We start from the raw sequence: 24,181 nt of genomic DNA on the forward strand, positions 1-24,181 counted from the left end.
TGTGCACCCACCTCCATCTAGGCTGTATTTCCCTAGTTTGTTTATGAGAAGGTCATGTGAGACAGTATCAAAAGCTTTACTAAAGTCAAGATATACTACGTCTAATGGTATATGTTACCCTGTCAGAGAAAGCTCTCAGGTTTGTTTGACATGATTTGTTCTTGACAAATCGATGCTGACTGTTACTTATCGCCTTACTATCTTCTAGATGTTTGCAGATAGATTGCTTTATTAGTTGCTCCATTATCTTTGCGGGTACTGAAGTTAAGGTGGCTGCTCTGTAATTTCCCAGGTTGTCCTTATTCCCTTTTTTTTAGATTGTCACTGTATTTGTCCGTTTCCAGTCTTCCGGAATCTCTCCCATCTTCCAGGACTTTTCAAAGATAATCGCTAATGGCTCAGATATCGCCTTAGTCAGCTCCTTGAGTATTCTAGGCTGCATTTCATCAGGCCCTGGTGACTTGAAAACATCTAACTTGTCTAAGTAATTTTTAACTTGTTCTTTCCCTATTTTAGCCACTGATCCTACCTCATTTTCACCGACATTAACTATGTTAGACGCCACCAACCTTCTTGGTGAAAACCGAGGCAAAGAAATCATTAAGCACCTCTACCATTTCCACATTTTCTGTCATTGTTTTTTCCTCCTCACTGAGTAATGGGCCTACCCTGTCCTTGGTCTGCCTCTTGCTTCTAATGTAGTCGCTGTCTGTGCATTCCCTGTGCCTGCAGAGGTTCACAGAAGCTGTTCCTTCAGGAAGCACAGGTGGCACTGCGGTACCACAAATTAGCCTGCGGCAGGGGTGGGAGAGGCTGGCCCTGCAAACTGTACCAGAGGCAGGTTCCATTCTCCAGCAGCCCAGGCTGACTTGCAGTAGTCAGCTGTTATTGATAGCGTCCAACCAAAACCTGTCATTTACTCTTTATCTAATTTGCAACCAATTTCCCCCAAGGTTTTGGAGCTACAGCAAAAAATGAAGGAGTCCCATCACCAGCTCCGCCTAACTGAGACTCACATTTTGGGCAGGAAGCAAATGGAGGAGGAGTTAAAGGAGGCCCAAGAAAGGGAAACTCAGCTGTGGTGGCAGCTCCAGGAAGAGCAGCGGAAAAGGTGAAAGGAACTGGGGTTGTCATGTTGCTGAGGTGAGGGGGTGCTAGTCCCAGGATGCTGGCTGCTCTGGGAACATGCTTTCCTGCTGTTTACATGGGGCTCTGCCTGGCAGTGGAATAAGGCTGCATTACTGCTTTAGCCTGAACAGGAAATGGGAATCCCTTCCCAACCAGAACTAAGGGCGTCTCACTGTCACCAGGCTGAGGTGATAGGCACTGTAGACAACCCTAGGGAGGGGGAGGGAGGTACAGGGGAATGCTATTGTCATGGTCTCCCCTGCAGAAATCAAAACCCTGGAAAGGGAGCTCTGAGCAGTGCTCTTGGGGCTGTGCGACTTGTAGCATGGTGAGTGCTGCAAGCAAACTCCACCGGAGGCTGCAAAGGCCTAATCACAAGCAGCAAAAACCTCCGGATGTGGAGCAAATATCCAGCCTGCCAGTGTTCTGCCTGGAAGGCATTCCAGTCAGAGGGAACCTCAGCTCAGCAAAAAGCCCTCCTGCCCCACAATGGGGTTTTAGCATTATTATTTCTATATGTAATATGGCAGCACCTTCAGGCCCCAAGCAAGATCAGAGCCCCGCTGGGCTGGGTGCTTTACAAATACAGAGCACAAGATGATCCCTGCCCCAGAGAACATATAGTCTAAATAAACATGACAGACAAAGGTTGGGAGGGGGAACAGAGAGAGGAAGTGACTTGCCCAAGGTCATGCAGCAAGTCAGTGGGAGAGCTATTCCAGAATCCAGAGAATAAAACCCAGCTCTCCTGACTCCCAGTCCAGTGCACTGGCCACAAAACCACTCTGCTCCTGACTGGAGAAGTACGTGGATCTGGCAGAGATGGTCTGTCAGGTCGATAACTCAACAAAAATCTCAATGTTTTAAATTCACCCAAAGCTGCCAGGGATGTTCCAGATTTCCACCAGAGGCTGTAGAACCCAGAGACCTCACCGCAAAAGTTAGGTCCATCTTGCTGCAGACTACGCAGGGCCTTGGTTATAGCGTGCCCATCATCTTGGTATCTGGACTTCAGCTCCTAGAGCGAGTGAGCAGCAGGCCCTAGCAAGTGATACAGTTGACTACAGCCTTTAAAGATAAACTGGTGTTATGGACACATGCTAAGTTACTTCCAAAGTGGTGACTGACAGGTCAATTTTTGTCAGTCTAGCTAAGTTAGTCAGAGTGTGAAGAAATCCCTGCTCAGCCAACATCACAATGCCAGCAACCCCCCAGTGCAGACACAGCTATGCCGAGACAAAAGTGCTTCTGTCGACATAGCTGATGGCATTCGGGCAAGAGGTTGAGCTATGCCAGCAGAAAAACTCTTTTGTTTGGTATAAGCCAGGAGTAGACAACCTATGGCACAGGTGCCAAAGGCGGCACGCGAGCTGCTTTTCAGTGGCACTCACACTGTCCAGGTCCAGGCCACCAATCCGGGGGGCTCTGCATTTTAATTTAATTTTAAATGAAGCTTCTTCAACTTTTTAAAAATCATATTTACTTTACATACAACAATAGTTTAATTATATATTATAGATGTATAGAAAGAGACCTTCTAAAAATGTTAAAATGTATTACTGGCACGCAAAACCTTAAATTAGAGTGAATAAATGAAGACTCGGCGCAGCGCTTCTGAAAGGTTGCCGACCCCTGGTATAAGCTGTGTCTACACTAGGGGGCTTTGCCAGTATTAACTATACAGCAAAGCAAAGGCCACAGAGTTCCACCTTAATCATCCTGTGGATTTTATTTGTCCCATCCTGGCAAAGCCATGGTCCACAGACTTGCTGTGAATAACACCTTCAACTTTTCTCTGGGCTAAGCCTTTAGAAAGTGCTCCCAGCTTTGTGTGTCATTGGACACTAAGAGTCAGTCACTTTCAGCATTACTGAATTCCAGGGTTCTCCCTCACCCCTCAACACAACATGTGTTCTGATGTGATTCATGAACTGCATTACTGAAAGGAGTAACAAAGACTATTGAAGAAGGGCAGACAGTGGATGGAGGTTACCAGGAATCCATTATAGCTACCACACTGGCAGATGATAGACAGGATAAAATATGTAGGCATCAGGGCCAAGAGTACAAGAGGCTGTTTGAACCCCCAGTCTGGCCCTGAATAGAAACGTAACAGTGTATTTCATTTCTCAAATTGGGAAAGGGGCAGGAAGGGTCCAGACAAGTATAGTCAATAGCATTAAATCTTCACTGGAAGGAGAGACAAATTTGAGTCCCATAAGTAGGGTCCTACCAAATTCACTGCCATGAAAAACATGTCACGGACTGTGAAATCTGGTCTCCCCCCATGAAATCTGGTCTTTTGTGCACTTTTACTATATGCTATACAAATTTCACAGGGGAGACCAGCGTTTCTTAGATTGGGGGTCCTGACCCAAAAGGGAGTTGCAAGGGGGTTGCAAGATTCTGTTAGGGGGATTGCAGTATTGCACTGTTACTTCTGCTCCACCTTCAAGCTGGATAGCTGGAGAGCCGGATAGCTGGAGAGCTGCTGACTGAGGGCCTAGCTCTGAAGTCAGCAGCCTGCCAGCAGGAGAGCAATACCATACAATGTCACCCTTCTTTCTGCGCTGCTGCCTTCAGAGCTGCGATCCTGGCCAGCAACCGTTGCTCTCCAGCTGCCCAGCTCTGAAGGCAGCGCCACTGCCAGCAGCAGTGCAGAAGTAAGGGTAGCAGTACCGCAACCCCCTGTACAATAGCCTTGTGACACCCCCCCCCCACGACTCCTTTTTGGATCAGGACCCCTATAATTATAATGCCATAAAATTTGAGATTTAAATAGCTGAAATCATTAAATTGATTGTTTTTTTATATCTTTGACCATGAAATTGACCAAAATGGACTGTGAATTTGGTAGGCCCCTACCCACAAGGCTGAGCAGCAGAGCAAGCACTCAGATACCATGGTGATGGGCACAGTATTAGGACCAAGAGAGATGGTAGCTAATGTTATCTGTATGTCTGTCTGAACATATTGTTAAGTTAAATGAGAAATAGCATCAGATGTAAGGTCTGCATTTATAACCAGTACGAACATAGCAGGGGTCACTGGCCAAGGGCGTAGTGTGCTGAGATTATAGAGACGTGTGGATAAGTTAAGGAGGTGGGGCCGGGGCTCTAGTCTTGGAAAACACGTGTGAATATTTAGCAAGTTAGATGGGACGAAGGGAGGAAAGGACTTGGTGCTGATTGGAATGGCCACAGGAGGGACAGCCATAGTGTGCCAGGCTGCATAGATGCATCTGAGGAAGTGGGTATTCACCCACGAAAGCTCATGCTCCAAAACGTCTGTTAGTCTATAAGGTGCCACAGGATTCTTTGCTGCTTTTATAGATAATACAGTGCATTTCACATCAACAGAGATGATTAGGGCTGTGGAAATATGTAGAGAGTTTTTGGTGAACTCCTAGAGCCTGAGTCATTCCTTCAAGGACAAGAGGGAGGGATAGCTCAGTGGTTTGAGCATTGGCCTGTTAAACCCAGGGTTGTGAGCTCAATCCTTGAGGGGGCCATTTGGGGATTGGTCCTGCTGGGAGTTGGACTAGATGATCTCTTGAGGTCCCTTCCAACCCTAATAATCTATGATCCTAAGAGGATGCAACCCATAGAGGCAGCTGGATCAGGAGAATCATTTACCCTGGAGGGAAGCCAGGACCATCGTGGGGATTCTGCCTCACTACCATGCCATGTTTTCAGGAAGTTCCTGGATCAGCATGCAGAGGGGCTGCTGCAGTACCTCCATAGCTTTGCGCGCTGGGAAGTACTCTGTGTGAACTCCACTGCAGAGGCTACCTGGCAGTCGTGCTGATCCCAGCCACTGCTCTTGGTGGACTTTCTGCCACTAGGGTCCTGTAACCTCAGACTGAATTAGGCCCAAAATTCCCCACCCCAGCAACCTTCAACAGTACCTGCCTTCCCCACTGCCCCCCACCCCAGCATTCATCCATCTGGGCATTCAGTACCAACGGGGAGACACATTGGCTGGGTGATCGGCAATGAAAGAGTTAACAATGTCAACTTCTAAATGGTGGTCAGTTGGCCTCAGCATTAACTCCCCCTGAGACTGAATGGGGCACATCCCACTACAGTCCCTGTCCCTGTGCAAACTCAGGCAGACATTGCTGCATCAGTTACTGCTGGAAGCTTCCCGTACAGACGTAACCACCTAGGTTATGCTGCACTGTTCTGAAGCGGGGGAGGGGTTCTATGGCATGTTTGCTTTGGGGTACAGAACAATGGGTAAGGTTAACAAAGTCATTCTGGTCCTGGAGATACTGGTGGTTTCAGGTGGACTCCCTGTACCGATAATGGTGCATACGGCTAGAACCGGAATGAACTTCGGAAGGGCACCTCCTGCAGCGGCCGGGTATGACCTTCACCTCCTCTTGGGTGAGGATGGACTCTGCGCTTGTCTACCCTGGGGAATAGCTACTCCACATTGGTTAATCCATTTTGGAAGCAGAATAAGAGCAACTCCACAGGGAGCTAGTGTGGAGAAGCTATTGGACTTTACATTCCCTGGCTTATTTCACAACTAACTTTCCCATGTAGACAAGTCCTAAAATAAGTCTTTCTTTTCCTCATCACAAGGTCTCAGACTCCAGGAATGGCAAAATATGTAGTGGGCACAGCACAAAGATATGCATGTAGCATTGGTGACGCTTCCTGGGGTTACCCAAGGTTGGGAAGCACCTCACTCCCCTTTGTCCTTGCCATGGGGAAGGCCTGTCTTTGTCTGTCAGGTTCAGCTCCGCAACTCCATCAGCCATGGGCAACACACACCATTCCCTTTGGGCCTTGCAGGTCCTGCTGTCTCTCTCCAGGTTAGCGACAGGCACACTCCAACCCGAGTCCTCCAAGCATCTCCCTGATGTGTCCAGTGCTGGTCCACTGGACCCTCACAATATTTGCAGATTGGCTGCTTTCAAAGAAACAATATACTCTAGCTTACCAGGCACCTCCGATCACCACTCTGCTTAACACACGGCACTTGCACATGTACAGAGTGAACTAAGATCTATGATTATTTAACAGAGATATTCAAGTAGTTGCAAGTAGAAGAATGAAAACAAATGGTTACGTATAAAATAAAATCCTAGTACACATGCTACAGCCTAGACTTAATTTACTAGATACTCTTCTGTCTAACCAAGTATTTCTCAGCAGCACTTTACAGCCAGGTGGCCTGTGACCCTCCTTTCATGAGACAGACACACTGTCCCCTTGCCTCTGAGGTGACGGATTCCGTGTGTGTCTTTGGCCCCCAAGATATACCAATCCCATCCTTCATCTTTATTCATTAACAGCTCACCCCCTGCTGTTGGTTTAATTTTGTAGACTTGCTCTCTTGTAGATTTCTCAATCTCTTCTTTTGCCCATGGCTCAGTATGCAGATAGGCACACAGTGAGGCATAAAACAGAACACACCAATCATCGCATAGGGAGAGAGGTCTCTGTTATCTCCTGCCTGAAAGGAACATTTCCAAGGTATATCACCTCCTGGTGATTTGCCTTAACTCCAAGACCTTAAGAGTAGGGTGTCTAGTGATTAAAAAATAAATCATGATTAATCACACGATTAATCGCACTGTTAAACAATATTAGAATACCATTTATTTAAATATTTTTGGATGTTTTTCTACATTTTCTAATATATTGATTTCATTTACAACATAGAATACAAAGTGTACAGTACTCACTTTATATTTATTTTTTATTACAAATATTTGCACTTTAAAAAACAAAATAAATTGTATTTTTCAATTCCCCTATTACAAGTACTGTAGTGCAATCTTTTTATCATGAAAGTTGAACTTATGGGAGATAATGCTGCCAGCTTCCTGTTTACAATGACACCTGAAGGTCAGAAAAGGCATTCGTATGGCACTGTTGTGCCCAGCATCACAAGATATTTATGTGCCAGATGGACTAAAGATTCATATGTCCCTTCATGATTCAACTATCATTCCAGAGAACATGTGTCCATGCTGATGACAGGTTCTGCTCAATAACCATCCAAAGCAGTGCAGACCGACGCATGTTCATTTTCGTCACCTGAGTCAAATGCCACCAGTAGAAGGTTGATTTTCTTTTTTGGTGGTTCAGTTTCTGTAGTTTCTGCATCAGAGTCTTGCTCTTTTAAGATTTCTGAAAGCATGCTCCACACCCCGCCCCTCTCAAATTTTGAGAGGCACTTCAGATTCTTAAACCTTGGGTCCAGTGCTATAGCTATCTTTAGAAATATCAGATTGATACCTTCTTTGCTTTTTGTCAAATCTGCAGTGAAAGTGTTCTTAAAAAGAATAACGTGCTGAGTCATCATCCAAGACTGCTATAACCATGATATATATGGCAGAATGCGGGTAAAACAGCAGAAGACATACAGTTCTTCTCCAAGGAGTTCAGTCACACATTTAATTAACGCATTATTTTTTTTAACAAGCGTCATCAGCACAGAAACATGTCCTCTGGAATGGTGAAGCATGAAGGGGCATATGAATGTTTAGCACATCTGGCATGTAAATACCTTGCAATGCTGGCTACAAAAGTGCCATGTGAATGCCTTTTTCTCACTTTCAGGTGACATTGTAAATAAGAAGCGGGCAGCATTATCCCCCATAAATGCAAACAAACTTGGATGATTTAGTTGGGGTTGGTCCTGCTTTGAGCAGGAGGTTGGACTAGATGCCTCCTGAGGTCCCTTCCCACCCTGATATTCTATGTCTTAGCAATTGACTGAACAAGAGGTAGGACTGAGTGGACTTGTAGGCTCCAAAGTTTTACATTGTTTTGTTTTTGAGTGCAGTTATTTAATAAAAAAATCTACATTTGCAAGTTGCACTTTCACAGTAAAGAGATTGCACTACAGTACTTGTGTGAGGGGAATTGAAAAATATTATTTCTTTTATCATTTTTATAGTGCAAACATTTGTAATAAAAATAATAATAAAAAGTGAGCATGTACACTTTGTATTCTATGTTGTAATTGAAATCAATATATTTGAAAATATAGAAAAACATCCAAAAATATTTAATAAATTTCCATTGCCATTCTATTATTAACAGTGCGATTAAAGCTGCCATTAATCACAGTTACTATGTTTAATCACCATTAATTTTTTAAAATCAATTGTGTGAGTTAACTGCAATTAATTGATAGCCCTACTTAAGAGCATCATTTTCAGGATAGGTACATAAATCCTTAAATATTATCCATACATACATTTCATACTGGTTATGATGACCAGTGGGCTACTGGCTCCCAGTAGAGATCTCACATGCCAGCCTTCAATGAACTGTTATGCATATCTGACCCAGGGGATCCCTGTAAAACCTTATGACCCCTTGTGCTGCCCTCTACCAGTTGGCATCAATGGGTCCCTAGCTCACAATATTCGTAGCTCATTTAATTTATTGTCTTTCTGATTCACAAGTCTAATGACTAATGATCTTCAGAGGGGGCTTTGCATTAGTAACTGGCCTTGTCTACACCCAAAAGTTGTACCTCTGTAACTATACCAATGTAGTTAAAAGGGTACAATTCCCTCAGTGTGGATGCAGTTATACCAGAATAAAGGTGCTTATACCAGTAAAGCTTATTCCCATGTAGAAAGGAGAATAAACTATGCTGGTATAAGGCACCTTTATACCAGTATAACTGGGTTCATACTAGAGGTTGTATTGATATAACTATTTATACTGACACAAAATCTCTGTGGGGACCAGGCCCAGAGTAACTTGAAACCCTGTCAATTTCTTATCAGTGGTTGTCCATTGTTGCCTCATTGCCATGACATGCTTTTAGGAAGCTCCTGGATCAGCATGCAGAGGAGTTGCAGCAACAGCTCAGACACTCACACGGGACTGAGACTTTGCTGGCCAAGACTCATGCTGAGCTGCAGGTCAGGTTTCAGCAGCAGGAGGCACAACTGCATATATTAGAGGATGAAAAAAAAACAGCATTAGATGAGGTAAGTTACACATGGCTGCTCTGGGGTTGGCTGTTTGGGAAGGGGACAGGTTGGTGGCATAAATGATGCTGCTGTTCTAATGACTAACTTCAATACAGACCATCAAGCTCAGAGTCAGTACTCCCCTGTCAGCTGATAATGCTGCTGTGGAGAATGTAGAAGTGTTTGTGGCATTCTGAAAGATACTTGTGACTCCATGTCCTCACTCACTTTGTATTGCTACCCACTGGGTGTGAAGGAGTTAGTTTCTCCTCTGGGACAGGCAGATAAGGGATGGGGATGTTGGTGCCACATGGGCTTGCCTGGGTTGGTATGAATGAACTATCAAGAACTGTCCCCATACGGATGAATTTGCCTTGGGAGATACAATGGAGAACCAAAGACTGGACATTAACTTTCAACGGCTGGGAGCTGTAGGAAGCAGGGTGTGTGAACACGGCACGGCTGCAACTGGGGACAAGAGGCTTGGTACGAGCGGACTGTGATAGAAGATTGCAGCAGCCCAGGATAGAGGGGAAAGAAACAGAGAGAGATGAAATCCAGGAGGCTTTGGGCAGCAGGGGCAGGTAATTCTGCCAGCATGGGCTCTCAGTGAAGTTTTCCTTTTCCACACTAACCTAAGGACCCTTTAATGCCATGCTCTAGTGGTAAATGTTGGTTTGTTCTGAGTAGTTTGTCCTGCTTTGTTATGAATCCCCACTGGTTGTCTTGCTCCCCAGTGAAGTCTCTACCAGGTGTCAACACTCATTTGGACCCACTAAAGAGCCACAGTGAGAACAGAGGCACTGGGGCCAGAGGGCTCAGTCTTGGAGCAGTGGAGTTGCAGGGCCCATGCCCAGAAATTGATAACACAGGGTCAAATCCTGAGAGGTTCCGAGCTCCTGCAGCTCCCACTGATTTCAACAGGGATTCCAGGTGTTCAGCATCTCTTAGGGGCCTGGATTAAAATATGAGTGATGTGAAAACGGAGCTCTCCGTGCTCCCCTCCACAACATCATCCCACCCACCTCTTTAAGGCCTGGTCTACACTTAAAAATTAGCTCCACCTGGCTGCGTCGCTCAGGGCTGTAAAAATGTCATGCCCTGAGCACTGTAGTGAGACTGACCTAACCCCTGGTGTAGACGCAGGTAGGCAAATGAAAGAGTGCTTCCATTAACCTAGCTACTGCCTCCTGCAATAGCATCCACAGAAAACCCCCTTCCGTTGGTATAGGAAGCATCTACACTGCAATGCTGCAGCTGTGCCACTGTATTCAAAACAAGGCCTAAAGCTTACTGTGAATAGAGCTCCGTGGGAGGGTTGGGTGGGGGCAGGAGGATGGAACAGGAGAAGGCAGCCCCTTTCCTTTCAGAGCATGGGGCCTTTTGCACAGCAATCCGGGTAGGAGACAATACACCTGGGAGTGGTGTCCCTTCACTCTGTGTCCCTGCCAGGGAGATCCACATTCTTCCAACTTAGCTAGGAAGAGGCAGACTCCTCCTGTGGCCATAGCAAAGGCAGTTTCATTGGAGTGGCAAGAGCAGGATAGCCTAGATATGATTGTTCCTTTGTCTGGTTACTGGGCAAAAAAGAGGCTTTATAACAGAGAAGCTGTTGAGCCCAGAGCCGGAAGCGCAAGGACTGAAAGGACGTTTTCTGTCCCTACATTTTTTTAAAGAGAAATTCTAAAACATGCATCTGTTTTTCAGCATCTCCATTGTCAAAAAGCCAATCAGAACCTTTCAGAGCAGCTGTCGCTGTTGCAGCAGGAGAAGGAAACCCTCCACAAGGAATATGATTGTCTCCTGAAGCAGCTCGATATCTACATCAGGTAATGACCAAAGCAGCAGGGGCCACGGGGGATTGAGTTTGCACTGCATCTGCTCTTTGTGTCCCTGTTGTGACAGTGGAGTGGCTTATAGTGTGAACTTTGGTCTCCCATGTAATACAGTCAGCACTGAGAGATCTGCTTTCAGTTGACATCTTCAAAGAGAATCAGGCACAGTAAATGTCCCACTTCTGTAGCTACTTCATTCTGTGTTCTTCCATTCAGGAGCTGAGGGTGGTGTAGGGCACAGGCACCATGTAAGCAGGTGGGGTCCGTAGACGTGCGGATTCACCCAGGATCGGCGCTAGGGGTTTGAGCACCCTAGGTGGACGGCAATTTCACCGCCCCACGCGCTGGTCCCGCGGTGGTGCCTGCGGAGGGTCTGGTGCTCCATGGCTCCGGTGGAGCTGCCGCAGTCGTGCCTGTGGGAGGTCCACCGGAGGCACAGAGCACCGGACCCTTCGCAGGCACCACTGCGGCCCCCTCCGGCAAAACGGCGCCCACCATTTATTCTGGTGCCCTAGGCGATTGCCTAGGCTGCCTAAATGGTAGCGCCGGCCCTGGATTCACCCCTGCGGCCCCTCCTGCTGGTGACTTCCAGGAATTAGCTCATTCTAGCTCCGGAGCGCCCTCTACAAGCTGGTGATCTGCCTGTCCTCTGACCCCCGTGTCCCTCCCGGACCCAGTGCCCTTGTACCTGGGGTGCTGCTTCTGAGCAGTAACCCCTTTCTCTTTCCCCGTCCCAGGGAAACCCCCACCCACTATCCCCCCCTCAGTATATGGCTACTGCCAGCCATCATCTAGCCCCACGCCCTGGGGCAGACTGCACTATCAGCCTACTCGTCACCGGCAAGGAGGGTTTGGACCTGCTGCCTTGACCTACCCCTGGGCTGCCCTCTGCAACCCCCAGCACCCCTGGGCCTTATGCTAGGCCACAGCCTGGGGCTTTCCAGGCTGGAGCTCCCCAGCGCCTCTGCCGTTCCCCAGCCCTGCTCCACTCAGGTACCCTGTCTCTAGCTCCCTGCAGCCAGGCCCTTCTCCCTCTACAGCCAGAGGGAGACTGTCTGAGCGTTTGGCTCACAGCCTCTTTATACAGGCCAGCTGTGGCCTGGTTGGGGTGTGTCCCAGCTGCAGCCACTTCCCAATCAGCCCAGCTTAGCAGCTCCCAGCCACAACCTTCCCCCAAGGCTGTTTTCACCCCTTCAGGGCAGGAGTAGGGTAACCTGGGATAGCTCAGTGGTTTGAGCATTGGCCTGCTAAACCAAGGGTTGTGAGTTCAATCTTTGAGGGGGCTAGTTGGAGATTGGTCCTGCTTTTAGGCAGGGGGTTGGAGTAGATGATCTCTTAAGGTCCCTTCCAACTCTGTGAATCTATGATACATTAGACTGTGATATGATGGGGCAATATAAGTGCCCAAAAGATTTGAACGATTATTACAGGTCTCAGCAGGAGCACACAGCACTGGTGCTGCAGGCCTGCACTGGCTGTAGAGCTCATCAGACATTTTTCATCTAAACATTTTTTGACAGAAAAGGCCATTATGATCAGACTCACAAAACATTCCAGTTTCAAACTAGTTCACAATATTCAAGGTATTTGATTTTGATTGAAATGTTTTGATTTTTTGAAAAACTTTGAATTGTTTCCAGAATATCATTTTGTTTTGATGGGAACAAATTTTCTCATGTTTTTACGCCTTCCCCTGTTTCTTTCTGAGCGACTGTAATTGTCTGCCTGTTGGTTTCCAGGTGGAGTTGAACGTACTAGTTGTGACCTATACAGCCTACAATGGCTTGTGTCCTGTCTTCCTGAGAGACACCTCTCTGGGCCAGCCTGCCACAGCTGTGATCAGCAGACACACCGCTAGCATTAAAGAGAAAGCGTGGCCAGGATGCCATTCTCCAGGAAGCAATCTTTGCTTTGGCACTAGCGCCCTCATTACATCCAAAGTGGCCTAATGTGTTGACCTTAAAAGCCCCTGCAAAAGCCCATCTACTTGACAGGGCATTTGGGGAAGTGGATGGTGTGGGATGGGGGATGTTCTGCTGATTTGATTTCTTGGCTGGAAGCTGATTTATTGTATTGTATTGTGATGTTGGGTGGTTATTTTCCAGCAGCTGCTTGTCAGGGCACTTATAGTCTGTATGTGGGCATGTTTCTGGAGTTCAGTCTGCACCAATAAGTGAATAAATTGACGAAGATTTTAAGCAGCAAGGAAGGAGAAGCTCTGACTGATTATCCTGGGAATGGAGGGGTGAATGCAGAGCGCGGAGTTCACTGCCGCATTACCTCAGTGTTCTGCCAGTGTCACTCCACAGGTTTTGGGGATTGCAGTGCAGTAAGACCAAGGTCACGTAGGGAGGAACTGAGCCTGGCATCTGCAGAACCAAAGCTGAGAAAGGGAAGATAGAAGTGGTTGAAGCCTCATCCCAGGTTTATTAAAACTAGACAGGCTGGGATTGCTGTTTGTCCTGGTCTTCTGGGGAAGGATTGGATAGGACCCTTCTGAGAGCCAACTTTTGGAAAGCATGGGCCCTGCTTCAGAGACTGGTTTCTGATTGGCTGAAGTTGTAGCTTATTTAAAAACAAATGAAAACCAAGGTGGGCAGACCCAGACGTGAGATACAGAGACAAGAGCCTTGTTACTGTGGTTTGGATTTTGGATTTGTGGCCAATAGGAAGATGAAACGTTTGTAGACTCATCTCTCAACAATCATGCTCCCCACCTTAGGGTGCGGTTCCTGAGGCCGGCAGGCTTCTGTCTGAGCTAACAGAGCTCAGGGGGCTCTGAACTGGGCCAAGAGGTTGGCATATTCAAAGGCTGGCTATTTTACCAGAATGGGGGAAGTTGGAACCATTTAGAAAAATGACAGTATCAGTCAGTTAGGCTGGTCACTCAGCATTTGGACTGCTACATTGACCCCACAGCAGATCCACTGGCTGTATTGTTCCACCTGGGTAATATTCTCCTTCCTCTCACCCCTATCGGGATTGTACAGATGCCACGTGGCAATCTGAGCAAGTGCTAGGCGTCTAGTGTATTGTTCTTCGTGTGCACAACCAGTCAAGCATTTTAATAGGCTGCTATTTATATATCTATCTTCTCAGGAAACACAATGAGCGACAAGTCCGCCATAAAGCCAAGCTCCGCAGAGCCAAGGAGACGTTTGTTCATGAAGTGAAGCAAAGAGATGTGAGGATTAAACAACTTGAAAGTGAAATTGCGCTGTCCAGGAACCAGGCGGGAAAGGTGAGGAAGAAGGTGACAGAGCTTTCCACTAGGGGGCTGCTGCCCAGGAGGGTCCCAAAGCAGAAGCTGCCCTAGCAGGGGCACTGGCATTCACGCCTTAGGAACTTGGCATGGCCCAGCTGTTCAGAGGCTTAGCTCATGTCCCACAGAGCCCCGAAGGCAGGCGTTGTGTGTGTGATTCAGGAATCTGGGAGCCAGCATGGGTTGCTCAGAGCTCAGCAGAGCCCGTACTGTATAAACCACTGTGAGTAACTAGCCTCCCCTGAACCAGACAAAGGCTCCAGTCCTCACCGAGAGAAACAGGTTCACGCAAAGGGATTGTCCAGACCAAGCTTATTCGGCGTTACGATGAGCCAAAGAAAGGACAGTGTTCAGGAAGAGAAGTCACCTCATGTTTGAACCACTCTGCTCAGGGCTTAATATGTAATGAAAAAGGTGCTGGGGTTCAAACAATTTCTTTACATCCATAACTGACCCACCAGGCCCGGAGGCGCCGGGGCTCCGCTCTGGCACAAATTAAGCCCTGCTCCTACCTCCCAAGCCCTTTGCTGCTGCACTGCCTCAGACTTTCCAGAAAAGCCCTACACTGCCATCCAATCCAACACGAAATGTCAGACAGATCAGTTCAGTGTGGGTAAAGTCGGGGAGGTGAAAATCAGGCTAATCGAGCCATGTTTGTGCAAGAGAGAGACAAGCATCTCTCGGTGGTTAGGTTCCAAGGAGACAGAGACTTCCTGGGTACCACTGCTCAGTTGTTCCCTGTCTGGTTTTGGAGGAGCCCCCAGTCAGTGGCTTGGCGGGTTGGTAACCCCCTCCGTGTCATGCCATACCTTAATACAGTCGCCATCATCTCGCTTTCTTTCCACTGTTTTTCTCCATCTTTTCTGTCTCTATTCTCCCTTTAGTCTTTTTTTGTGCTTTAGAATCCTTCCCTGTTGCCCATTTCCCCAGCAGGCCAAGTGCCACTTGAGAGGGCTCGGTTGGGCAGGGCTGCATGCGCTCTTTTAGCTGAGCATAGTGTCTCAAGAGCAGAGCAGCAGCCAAAACTTGCTGCCCCATGCACAGCTGAGCACATGAGGGACTGCTGCAGGAGTAGGGGTGAGTAATTTCTAAGGATTGTTTTAGTGAGGTGGGACAGATGTAGGTTGAGCAGCTTTCTCTTCCTGCTCCTACCTGCTCCTCTGGGGTGCCTCTTGTGCCTTCAGTTAGCCTGAGGCTCCCACCGTAGGAAACGTACCTCAGATGAGATTCCATTTACAAATTCTCTAACATACAGGGTCATCCTAGTTTCTCGTGTACCTGCCTCCACTGGGCACGCTGCAGTTGCACCAGGAACGGATTTGGCCTGTCGCATTAATTGATGTATTTTGTGTATTATAAATCCTTTGTTTTAAGGGAATGCAATTCCCCGATATTTAACAAACCCAGACTGCCCAAGTGCAGAGAACCTTCCCTTGTGGTGGGCCTGCCAGAGGAGGGCAGTGATGATTTTACTAGCTCATTGTTGTCTGGCCACAGTAGAAGTTCCTGGAATACCCAATGTTACTTATTGAGACTGAGATTTTCTGAATTCATAGATTCATAGACTCTAGGACTGGAAGGGACCTCGAGAGGTCATTGAGTCCAGTCCCCTGCCCTCATGGCAGGACCAAATACTGTCTAGACCATCCCTGATAGACATTTATCTAACCGACTCTTAAATATCTCCAGAGATGGAGATTCCACAACCTCCCTAGGCAATTTATTCCAGTGTTTAACTACCCTGACAGTTAGGAACTTTTTCCTAATGTCCAACCTAAATCTCCCTTGCTGCAGTTTAAGCCCATTGCTTCTTGCTCTATCATTAGAGGCTAAGGTGAACAAGTTTTCTCCCTCCTCCTGATGACACCCTTTTAGATACCTGAAAACTGCTATCATGTCCCCTCTCAGTCTTCTCTTTTCCAAACGAAATAAACCCAATTCTTTCAGCCTTCCTTCATAGGTCATGTTCTCAAGACCTTTAATCATTCCTGTTGCTCTTCTCTGGACCCTCTCCAATTTCTCCACATCTTTCTTGAAATGCGATGCCCAGAACTGGACACAATACTCCAGTTGAGGCCTAACCAGCGCAGAGTAGAGCGGAAGAATGACTTCTCATGTCTTGTTTGCTCATTTCTGCAAAAACCACGGATGCCTTAGGGAGAACTCTGTGACTGGGAAATGAGTGGGATTGTCTCACGTCTGCTTCTGATGGTGTCAAACATTCTTTCCACCATCCATCTGAAATGCCATTGGAAGGGTATGACTACAAGACCCTTTCCAGGCCACATAACATCAAAGACAATACGTATTTTATAATCAGACCCCAGATTGTGACCTCCTTTATACAGCACTTTGAGATCATAGAATCATAGAATATCAGAGTTGGAAGTGACCTCAGGAGGTCATCTAGTCCAACCCCCTGCTCAAAGCAGGACCAATTCCCAACTAAATCATCCCAGCCAGGGCTTTGTCAAGCCTGACCTTAAAAACCTCTAAGGAAGGAGATTTTACCACCTCCCTAGGGAACCCATTCCAGTACTTCACTGCTCTCTAAGTGAAAAAGTTTTTCCTAATATCCAAGGTAAACCTCCCCCACTGCAATTTGAGACCATTACTCCTTGTTCTGTCATCAGGTACCACTGAGAACAGTCTAGATCTGTGGATGAAATGTGCTATATCTAAGCTTATTGTTTCATCCTGTTTTCTTAACCACAGGAACATGCATTGATCAAACAGATCACCACGGAGAATGAGAATTTGCTCCAAGAGAAAAGAGAACTCTTACAGCAGCTTAATGAACAGGAAGAAGTTGGACAGAACAACAAATGGATCATTTCCACAATCCAGAACAGGTAGCCATTAATGATGTTACAGAGAGTGTTCCTGGGCCAGAGTTCAAAGTTAGCCCTTTCCGCCAAACTGCATTCTCCAATTCTGTGCCAGCATCACTCCAATGAAGTCCTCCTCCTGTGCATGGAGTTGTCATAAACAGATAGTTAAGGGTTAATAGTAAGTACCACTAAACCGCCTTCTACTGGTACTTACTATTTGAACAGAAAATTAGAGAGCCTGTAGGTACGTCTGGTTACTCTCAGAACCCAGAGAGAACAACAGACAAAACAAACAACACAAAACAAAGACTTCCCTCCACCGAGATTTGAAAGTATTTTGTTTTCTGATTGGTCCTCTGGTCAGGTGGTCCAGATTCACTGCTTGTAACCCTTTACAGGTAAAAGAGACTCATAGAGGGCAGGGGACTGGACTCGATGACCTCTCGAGGTCCCTTCCAGTCCTAGAGTCTATGAGTCTATGAGTCTCTTTTACCTGTAAAGGGTTACAAGCAGTGAACCTGGACCACCTGACCAGAGGACCAATCAGAAAACAAAATACTTTCAAATCTTGGTGGAGGGAAGTCTTTGTTTTGTGTTGTTTGTTTTGTCTGTTGTTCTCTCTGGGTTCTGAGAGTAACCAGACATACCTACAGGCTCTCTAATTTTCTGTTCAAATAGTAAGTACCAGTAGAAGGCGGTTTAGTCTTTTTGATTGTTTTCTTTATTTGCAAATGTGTATTTTTGCTGGAAGGAGTTGAATTTGTATCTGTGCTGGGGGGAAGGCTTCTCTCTAGTGTCTATAAGCTGAAGAACCCTGTAACCTTTACTATCTTAATTACAGAGACAACTTTTACTTTTTTCTTTCTTTTATTAAAAACTTTTCTTTTTTAAGACCTGGTTGATTTTTTCCCCTTGTTGAGGCTCAAGGGAATTGAGTCTGTACTCACCAGGGAATTGGTGGGAGACAGGGAGAGAGAAGGGAGGGGGGAATATGGAATTTCTCTGTTTTAGATTCACGGAGCTTGAATCTGTATTACCTCTTGGGGAGGGGAAAAGAGGAGGGGGGAAGGTGCATTTCCCTTTGTTTTAAGATTCAAGGCATTTGAATCACAGTGATCTTCCAGGGTAACCCAGGGAGGGAAAGCCAGGGAGAGGCAACAGTGGGGGAAAGGGTTTACTTTACTTGTGTAAGATCCAGGGGGTCTGGGTCTTGGGGTCCTCTGGGAAGGTTTTGGGGGGACCAGAGTGTACCAGGCACTGCAAGTCCTGGTTGGTGGCAGCATTACAAGATCTAAGTTGGTAATTAAGCTTAGGGGGATTCATGCTGGTACCCCATCTTTTGGAAGCTAAGGTTCAGAGTGGGGGTTATACCATGACAGGAGTGAAACTAGGGTAGTGCAGTGATGAGTCAGGCAGCTGCTCCTCATGCCTAAAGGATGTACGCAGGCCACTTCACGGGAATAGCTGCCTTGAAATGGCCCTGACTCTGGCGTTGCATGGAACATGACTCGGTGTAGAACTGCAGGGGCAATATGTTTGAAGTGTTTAAAGGGTTGTTTGAGTTTCTCAGCAGAGAGGTTGAGAGGAAATGCCCCTTTGAAAACAGAAAATGGTTAGGGTGAAGATTCATGTGCAGAAAATAAACTGTGCCCTTTCTCTGTGACCTTCTCAGAGTGCAGTTCCTGGATGAAGAAAACAAGCGACTCCAGGAAAGCACCCTGCAGCTTTCCAGTCAGGTTGGCATTCTGGAACGTACTCTGAGGAACATCCAGACCCACAGCTTAGAGGTGAGATGTGCTGCCTTTCTCTGTAATATGGGCAAATCTGAGGAATTTCACCCTAGTCCCTACCAATGTACCTCAGCTTTAACCTGGAAGGACCTCTTCTAGATTCCACAGGAATTTTTGGTATATATGTCCGTACAGGACCAGACTTTCAAAAGTGAGTTGTACCCACAGTTGGAACTGCCAGAAGGGGAGGTGTATTATTAGTGCCCCAGTCCCCTAGGCATTGGACTGAGCCCAACCAAGTCATTTCATAAATGACACCCCCCATGGATTGGCTGGTAATGTCACTCTTGATTAGCTGAATTGGAGCCAGTGGCCTAGATGTGCAAGGCTTTGTGGCTCATTTCCAGTCTGCTGAGGTAGCCAGTGCCCTCATCTGTTGTGTTATTAGGCCACTTGTCATCATGAAAAGGCATCACTTTTTCTTACCTTTGTTCTTTTTTGTTTTTCAGTCATTAAAAATATCCCAATGACGTGTAAGGTCGGGAACCAGGAAAACTTTTTTAAAAGTGGGTAATTTTAGATATTTTACACAAATGACCCCAAAATGTCAAACATGGGAGCCTAAATCCCTACTTCGGCACCTGAAGAGGTATCCTGATTTGCAAAAGTGCTGAGCACTCCTGTTTCCCATTGCATGGACTCAGGACCTCTGAGAATCAAGCCATTTATTTGACTGAGATTTTCAAAGTTTAAATTAAATAGGAATTGAGTGTCTAACTCCCTTAGAGACCTTTGAAAATCACAGCCTAAGGGCCTAAATATATCTGAAGCCATGTCTACGCTATAGAGCCTGTACCAGCATAGCCTCCTAGTGTAGCTGCAGCACAGGCTGACACATGAGTTCTTCTGCCAACATAGCTACACCACCTTCCCAGACGGTTAGCCAGGTTGACAGCCGTTGGTATAGCAGTGCCTCCATTGGAGATTTTGCCACCATAGCTATGTCAGGGTGGAATGTGATTGTTTTTCACATTCCTAGCAGACATAGCTCTGCCACCATAGCTTTGGAGTGTGGAGCAGACCTGAGTCTAGGCAACCAAATTTCAAAATGCTGGCCACAGTGTGTGGGACAGTGGCTGAAAGGGAGAATAACAGCTGTGTTTATAATAGTAACTCTGCTCCTCCAGGCCCCATGTGCTTATGAAAGAAGAATATATAATATAATTTGTTAGGATTTTCAACTACAAACTACCTTTACTGGAGCAGGTCCATTCAATGGAAATAACTTTTCCTGAATCATTTGCACATGGTTTTTTTCATCCTCTGGGAGTTATGCTCATGCCCTTGCATTGAACTGTTAATAGAAAAAAACCCATCATATAAATAACATCCCTCACACGCCACCGACACACGCAAAACATATGTTCACTTGAGGTGTTTCATCTCTTTGGAATTCTCTGCGTCTGTGATGCTCTGTGTTCTCTCTATAAATGTTATATTAAAACCCTTTTTTTCCTCTCTAGTTTGTGAATGATGCACTTGCAAGCATTGATTGCCTAGAGCATCCTTCCTACCTTGGAGCTGTTGTTTATTTTTCTAGTTCTCTTTCTAGGACTTCGGGAGCATTGGCTTCTCTGAATGCCAGCTGCTAAGTAAGATGTTGCCACGTCCAAACACCAGGTATTATAAGTAAAAACATACAGGCAGTGTGTCTACTTACTAACAGTGAGACTTGTCAGTCTCTGGGAGAGGGAAGCTGTGAATTCTTGTTTTCCAAACACATTCCACCCTTTCTTTTATTCGTGGATGTGTTTTAGTCATGCTGTGGGGAAAACAATTATAGAAAAGCAAATGGTACAGAGAAGGAAAAATTCCAGAAATATCTTTTCCAGCTCCTCATGATTTATGGGTGGTAGTTTAAGTAATAACATAATCATAGAAGACAAAAGATGCATTGCCAGCTATGTACACAATGGAGTTTCAAAATTTGTATCCCTTGGTCCATGCATGCACCATTCTTTTGAAGAGATACTATAATAAATAGTAAAATAAATGGAATGAAACCAGAAGACAGCTGGTCTGTGCCACCTAAACTCACATTGAAATCACTAAGTATAATACTGATTGATAATATTCCTCAGTTGTTCTAGTTTTCTTTGCCAAGCTCAGGAGTCCATGGTGCAAATTTACGTCACTGGATTCTGTTGCAGTACAGTTATTTCACTGGTACTGTTGTGTCCCACAGGTGGTGCTAAAAACTAGAGTTCTTTTTCATGATCTCGGGCTTAATGTCTCCATAACCATACATGGGAGTGAACCTTCTCCTGTAGTGCTAAGCGTCATTTCCTAAACTGTCTGAAAGACAGCCACAAAATAGAGTTTTCAGAACAGATTTCAACAAACTCCTCGCATGCTTGGGTTCTTCTTCATTAGAAGATTTTAGGCCTTTCCCCACAATTCTATAAGCCTCTCTGTCCTGTCAGTAGATCCTAATAACCATTAGTCCCATTCTCACAACTCTTCTTCAAGGAACTTTGTAATTTGCAAAACTGTTTGCAATGAAACTTCAAAAAAAAGCCCTCTGCCCATGCCCTAGGAGACAGAGGGACTAAGAAACCCTTGCAAAGGGATTCCCATGCTTGTCCCCCAGCATCCCAGTCTCTAAGACATGTCTTATGGTCTCTGGGTCTTTGGAAGCCCCTCTTACAATGGGCACGATTTCTCCAAGGCTAAAGGGAAGCCCCACTCTTCCCGTTTGTGGGCCTACTCACACACAGAAACCCTGCCCATTGGGGGAGGGCTTCCCCCAGACCTTATCATAAAAGATAGGGCCAGTGCTTTGCGAGCTCAGTTTGCATAACAGGCCATGCCCCTGTGGGTACAGGAAGAGCAGTGACCTTCTCCTGAAGATCCTGGTACCTAACCTGGAGGATCACGGGCCATTGGCCTGCCCAAAATTTGAAATTGGGCTCTGGCTACAGCCCTCCCTCAAAGACTCCCAGGGCTAACGGGGAGCAGGGGCCCTGTGAAGAAGGATGTTTAAGGAGGAATTGAATTTTAGGGGCGTTAGAATTGTGGAGGAGTGGCTAAACCATCCTCTGCTAGCTGCTGCCTCCTTTACTTTGATTGTAAGCCTTTTGGGGCTTTCCATTATGTGTGTAAAGGACCTATCACAATGGACCTTGCTCCCTGGTTGGGGCCTCAGGGTGCTACCGCAGTACATGTAATTAATAATAATAAAGAGCTATTGGTTTATGGGGAAGGGGCACAGAGTGCTGAGGTACCATGGGAGAGCCAGAAGTTTGGCAGTTTTTGCATGTACTGTGGAGTCTGGGGGCTCCTCGGAAGAAAATGGAGTCTCTAAGGTTTAGGTTGGGAGCAGTTAGGGGATAGAGAGGTTGGAATAACCATGGTAGGAGCCATTGGGTCACAGGAGTTTGTAGGGGTGTACTTTTGCAGGGAGCCTTGGAGGCACTGTGGGTTAGGAGGAGCCAAGGGAGTGAGGAAAATAGGAGTCTATCACAGTTATGGGGGAGCAGCCATCTAGAGGGCTGGGCGGCTTGGGGCTTGCCTCCAGTTGAGTTGGGGGACAGTGGGTTATGGGGGAAAGTAGGTGATTTGGGGAGGCATGAGGATTGAGTGAGGTGTGGCAGGACCCAGAACTTGGTGCCCAGCCCAGGTTGATCAAGGTGCCATGGGACTGAGTGGGAAGAGAAAGTTTTGCTTCTGCTATTTATCAGGGCTGGGGCTGCAGGGCAGCTGCACATTGACTTAGGTTACGGAGGGGTTTTGCCATAAACATTAGCAAGCATGTTCTATGCAAGACAGTGTAAGAGTAAATCAACTTGCCAAATCTTATCAGCACTGCACTGTAAATATGCAACAGCAATGGACATTTCTGAACACAAGTTTAACCACATTTTACTGATTTTTCTCCCAAATTAAGTTTTCCAAAGACCGCTCCAAAACTTTTATTTTTAAATTAAAAACCACGTTTGTGACACAAATTGCCCTGTTCCTTTAAAGCATGGCCAGAGCACCTATTGGGAAGGAGAGGAGGTGTAGAGAAAGGAAGGATAGTTCGGTCAGTAGGGCCGTAGCCTAGGATTTGGGTTCAAATCCCTGCTGTGCCACAGACTTCCTACGTAATGTCACTCAGCCTCTCTCAGCTGTAATTGGGAGATACTAGCACTGCCATGCCCACAGGGTGTGTGAGGACAAATATGTTAAAGATTGTGAGGCACTTAGACACTACAGTACTGGAGGCCAGGTGACGGTCGTAGGCAGATAGATGTTGGCAGAGTGAATTAGTGATGGAAATTCTTTTTCAGCTTCTCAGCGACAGGGCTGCCAAACTCCCTTGGCATTCTGAGAGCCATCCAAGATGTCAAGCCTGAAGAAGGAACCAAGACCCCAAAGTCCCAGTTTTCCTTATCACCTTCTCAGCCTTCTGAGATTGGTTATTTAAATGTGGCTTCACCTGGAGACCGCACAAACTTCCCAACGCAGCCCCAGAGTCCCAGCTTCAGCTGCGATAGTGTCTAAGAGGGACTCCAAGGAGCTGCTCTCTGATTGGACTGTGGCTGTGGGCTTCCTGCTGCAGTAGGCCACACATCCAGCCGGATCAGTATGTGTCCAATAACTCGTTCAATGAATTTTGTGATTCTTCTCAGCTGTTATTTGACAGCTGTTGTGTCAATCACTTGCCCAGCTCTAGCATCTCATCCCAGGAATTTTTACATTCACAGATTTAATTCATTAAAAAGGTTTTTTAAAAGGGGTGTTTGTCATTTGGTCTCAACTCCTTGAGTGATCTATATACATTCATGGGCCGGGGTCCCGATCCTGCCTTCTGCCAGGGCCAGATTAAACTTTTGTGGGCCTTACGCCAAACATATTTGTGAGCCCTCATGTAGTCATTATGGACCCCTTCCAAGTGTGGGCCCAGCGCGACGGCGCCATAGTAAACCTGGTACTGCTGGGATGGGGATGAAAACATTTATTCAAAAACAAAATAAGATATTTGAAGCCATACTTGATTGAGACCTCCACTCAGCCCACAGAGAACAAACTGGACTAAAATCAGTATACCCAGAATACACTTGAGTTTGGTTTACTTGTGTGGGAGTGGGTTCTTTGTTAGTTTTGTCTTTTTTGTTAAAACACTCAGGGCCTGCTTCTGGCCCTGAACACAAGTGCTTAACTAGCACATTTATGAGCCATATTAAGCCCCGCTGTACCACTCAGTGGAGTTGCACCTGCAGCTCCCCTCCACCCACCGTTATGTTTTATAAATACAATTTCACAAGCTGGATTTTTCTACTTTGGTACAATAATGTTTACAAATCTTAAGTTACTGGGGTGGAATGCGGGGAGGAAAACTGCTGGTCCCCATCTTTTGCTGGGAGAAAAGGCCACTGAGAGAGACACTCACACTTTATCAC

General features: G+C 46.3%; 1 protein-coding gene across 4 annotated transcripts in view; it reads left to right on the forward strand.

Moving 5' to 3' along the window:
* Positions 1-23,440, forward strand: part of CCDC30 (coiled-coil domain containing 30) — a 140,266-nt gene extending 116,826 nt beyond the window's left edge. For 3 of the 4 annotated variants that reach the window (XM_030537478.1, XM_030537481.1, XM_030537480.1), the window contains 8 exons: positions 954-1,111; positions 8,932-9,097; positions 10,787-10,908; positions 14,014-14,155; positions 16,892-17,028; positions 18,680-18,794; positions 20,350-20,417; positions 23,069-23,440. In XM_030537478.1, coding sequence (XP_030393338.1) covers positions 954-1,111; positions 8,932-9,097; positions 10,787-10,908; positions 14,014-14,155; positions 16,892-17,028; positions 18,680-18,794; positions 20,350-20,417; positions 23,069-23,282 — 1,122 coding nt within the window. In that variant the 3' untranslated portion in view covers positions 23,283-23,440. Of the gene's footprint in view, positions 1-953; positions 1,112-8,931; positions 9,098-10,786; positions 10,909-14,013; positions 14,156-16,891; positions 17,029-18,679; positions 18,795-19,246; positions 19,304-20,349; positions 20,418-23,068 lie in introns of all 4 variants that reach the window. The other variant, XR_003997092.1, reaches the window with a different exon arrangement.
* The last annotated feature ends 741 nt before the right edge of the window (positions 23,441-24,181 follow it).

This window comes from Gopherus evgoodei, chromosome 18 (assembly GCF_007399415.2).
Source record: "Gopherus evgoodei ecotype Sinaloan lineage chromosome 18, rGopEvg1_v1.p, whole genome shotgun sequence".
Classification (NCBI taxonomy): Eukaryota; Metazoa; Chordata; order Testudines; family Testudinidae; genus Gopherus; species Gopherus evgoodei.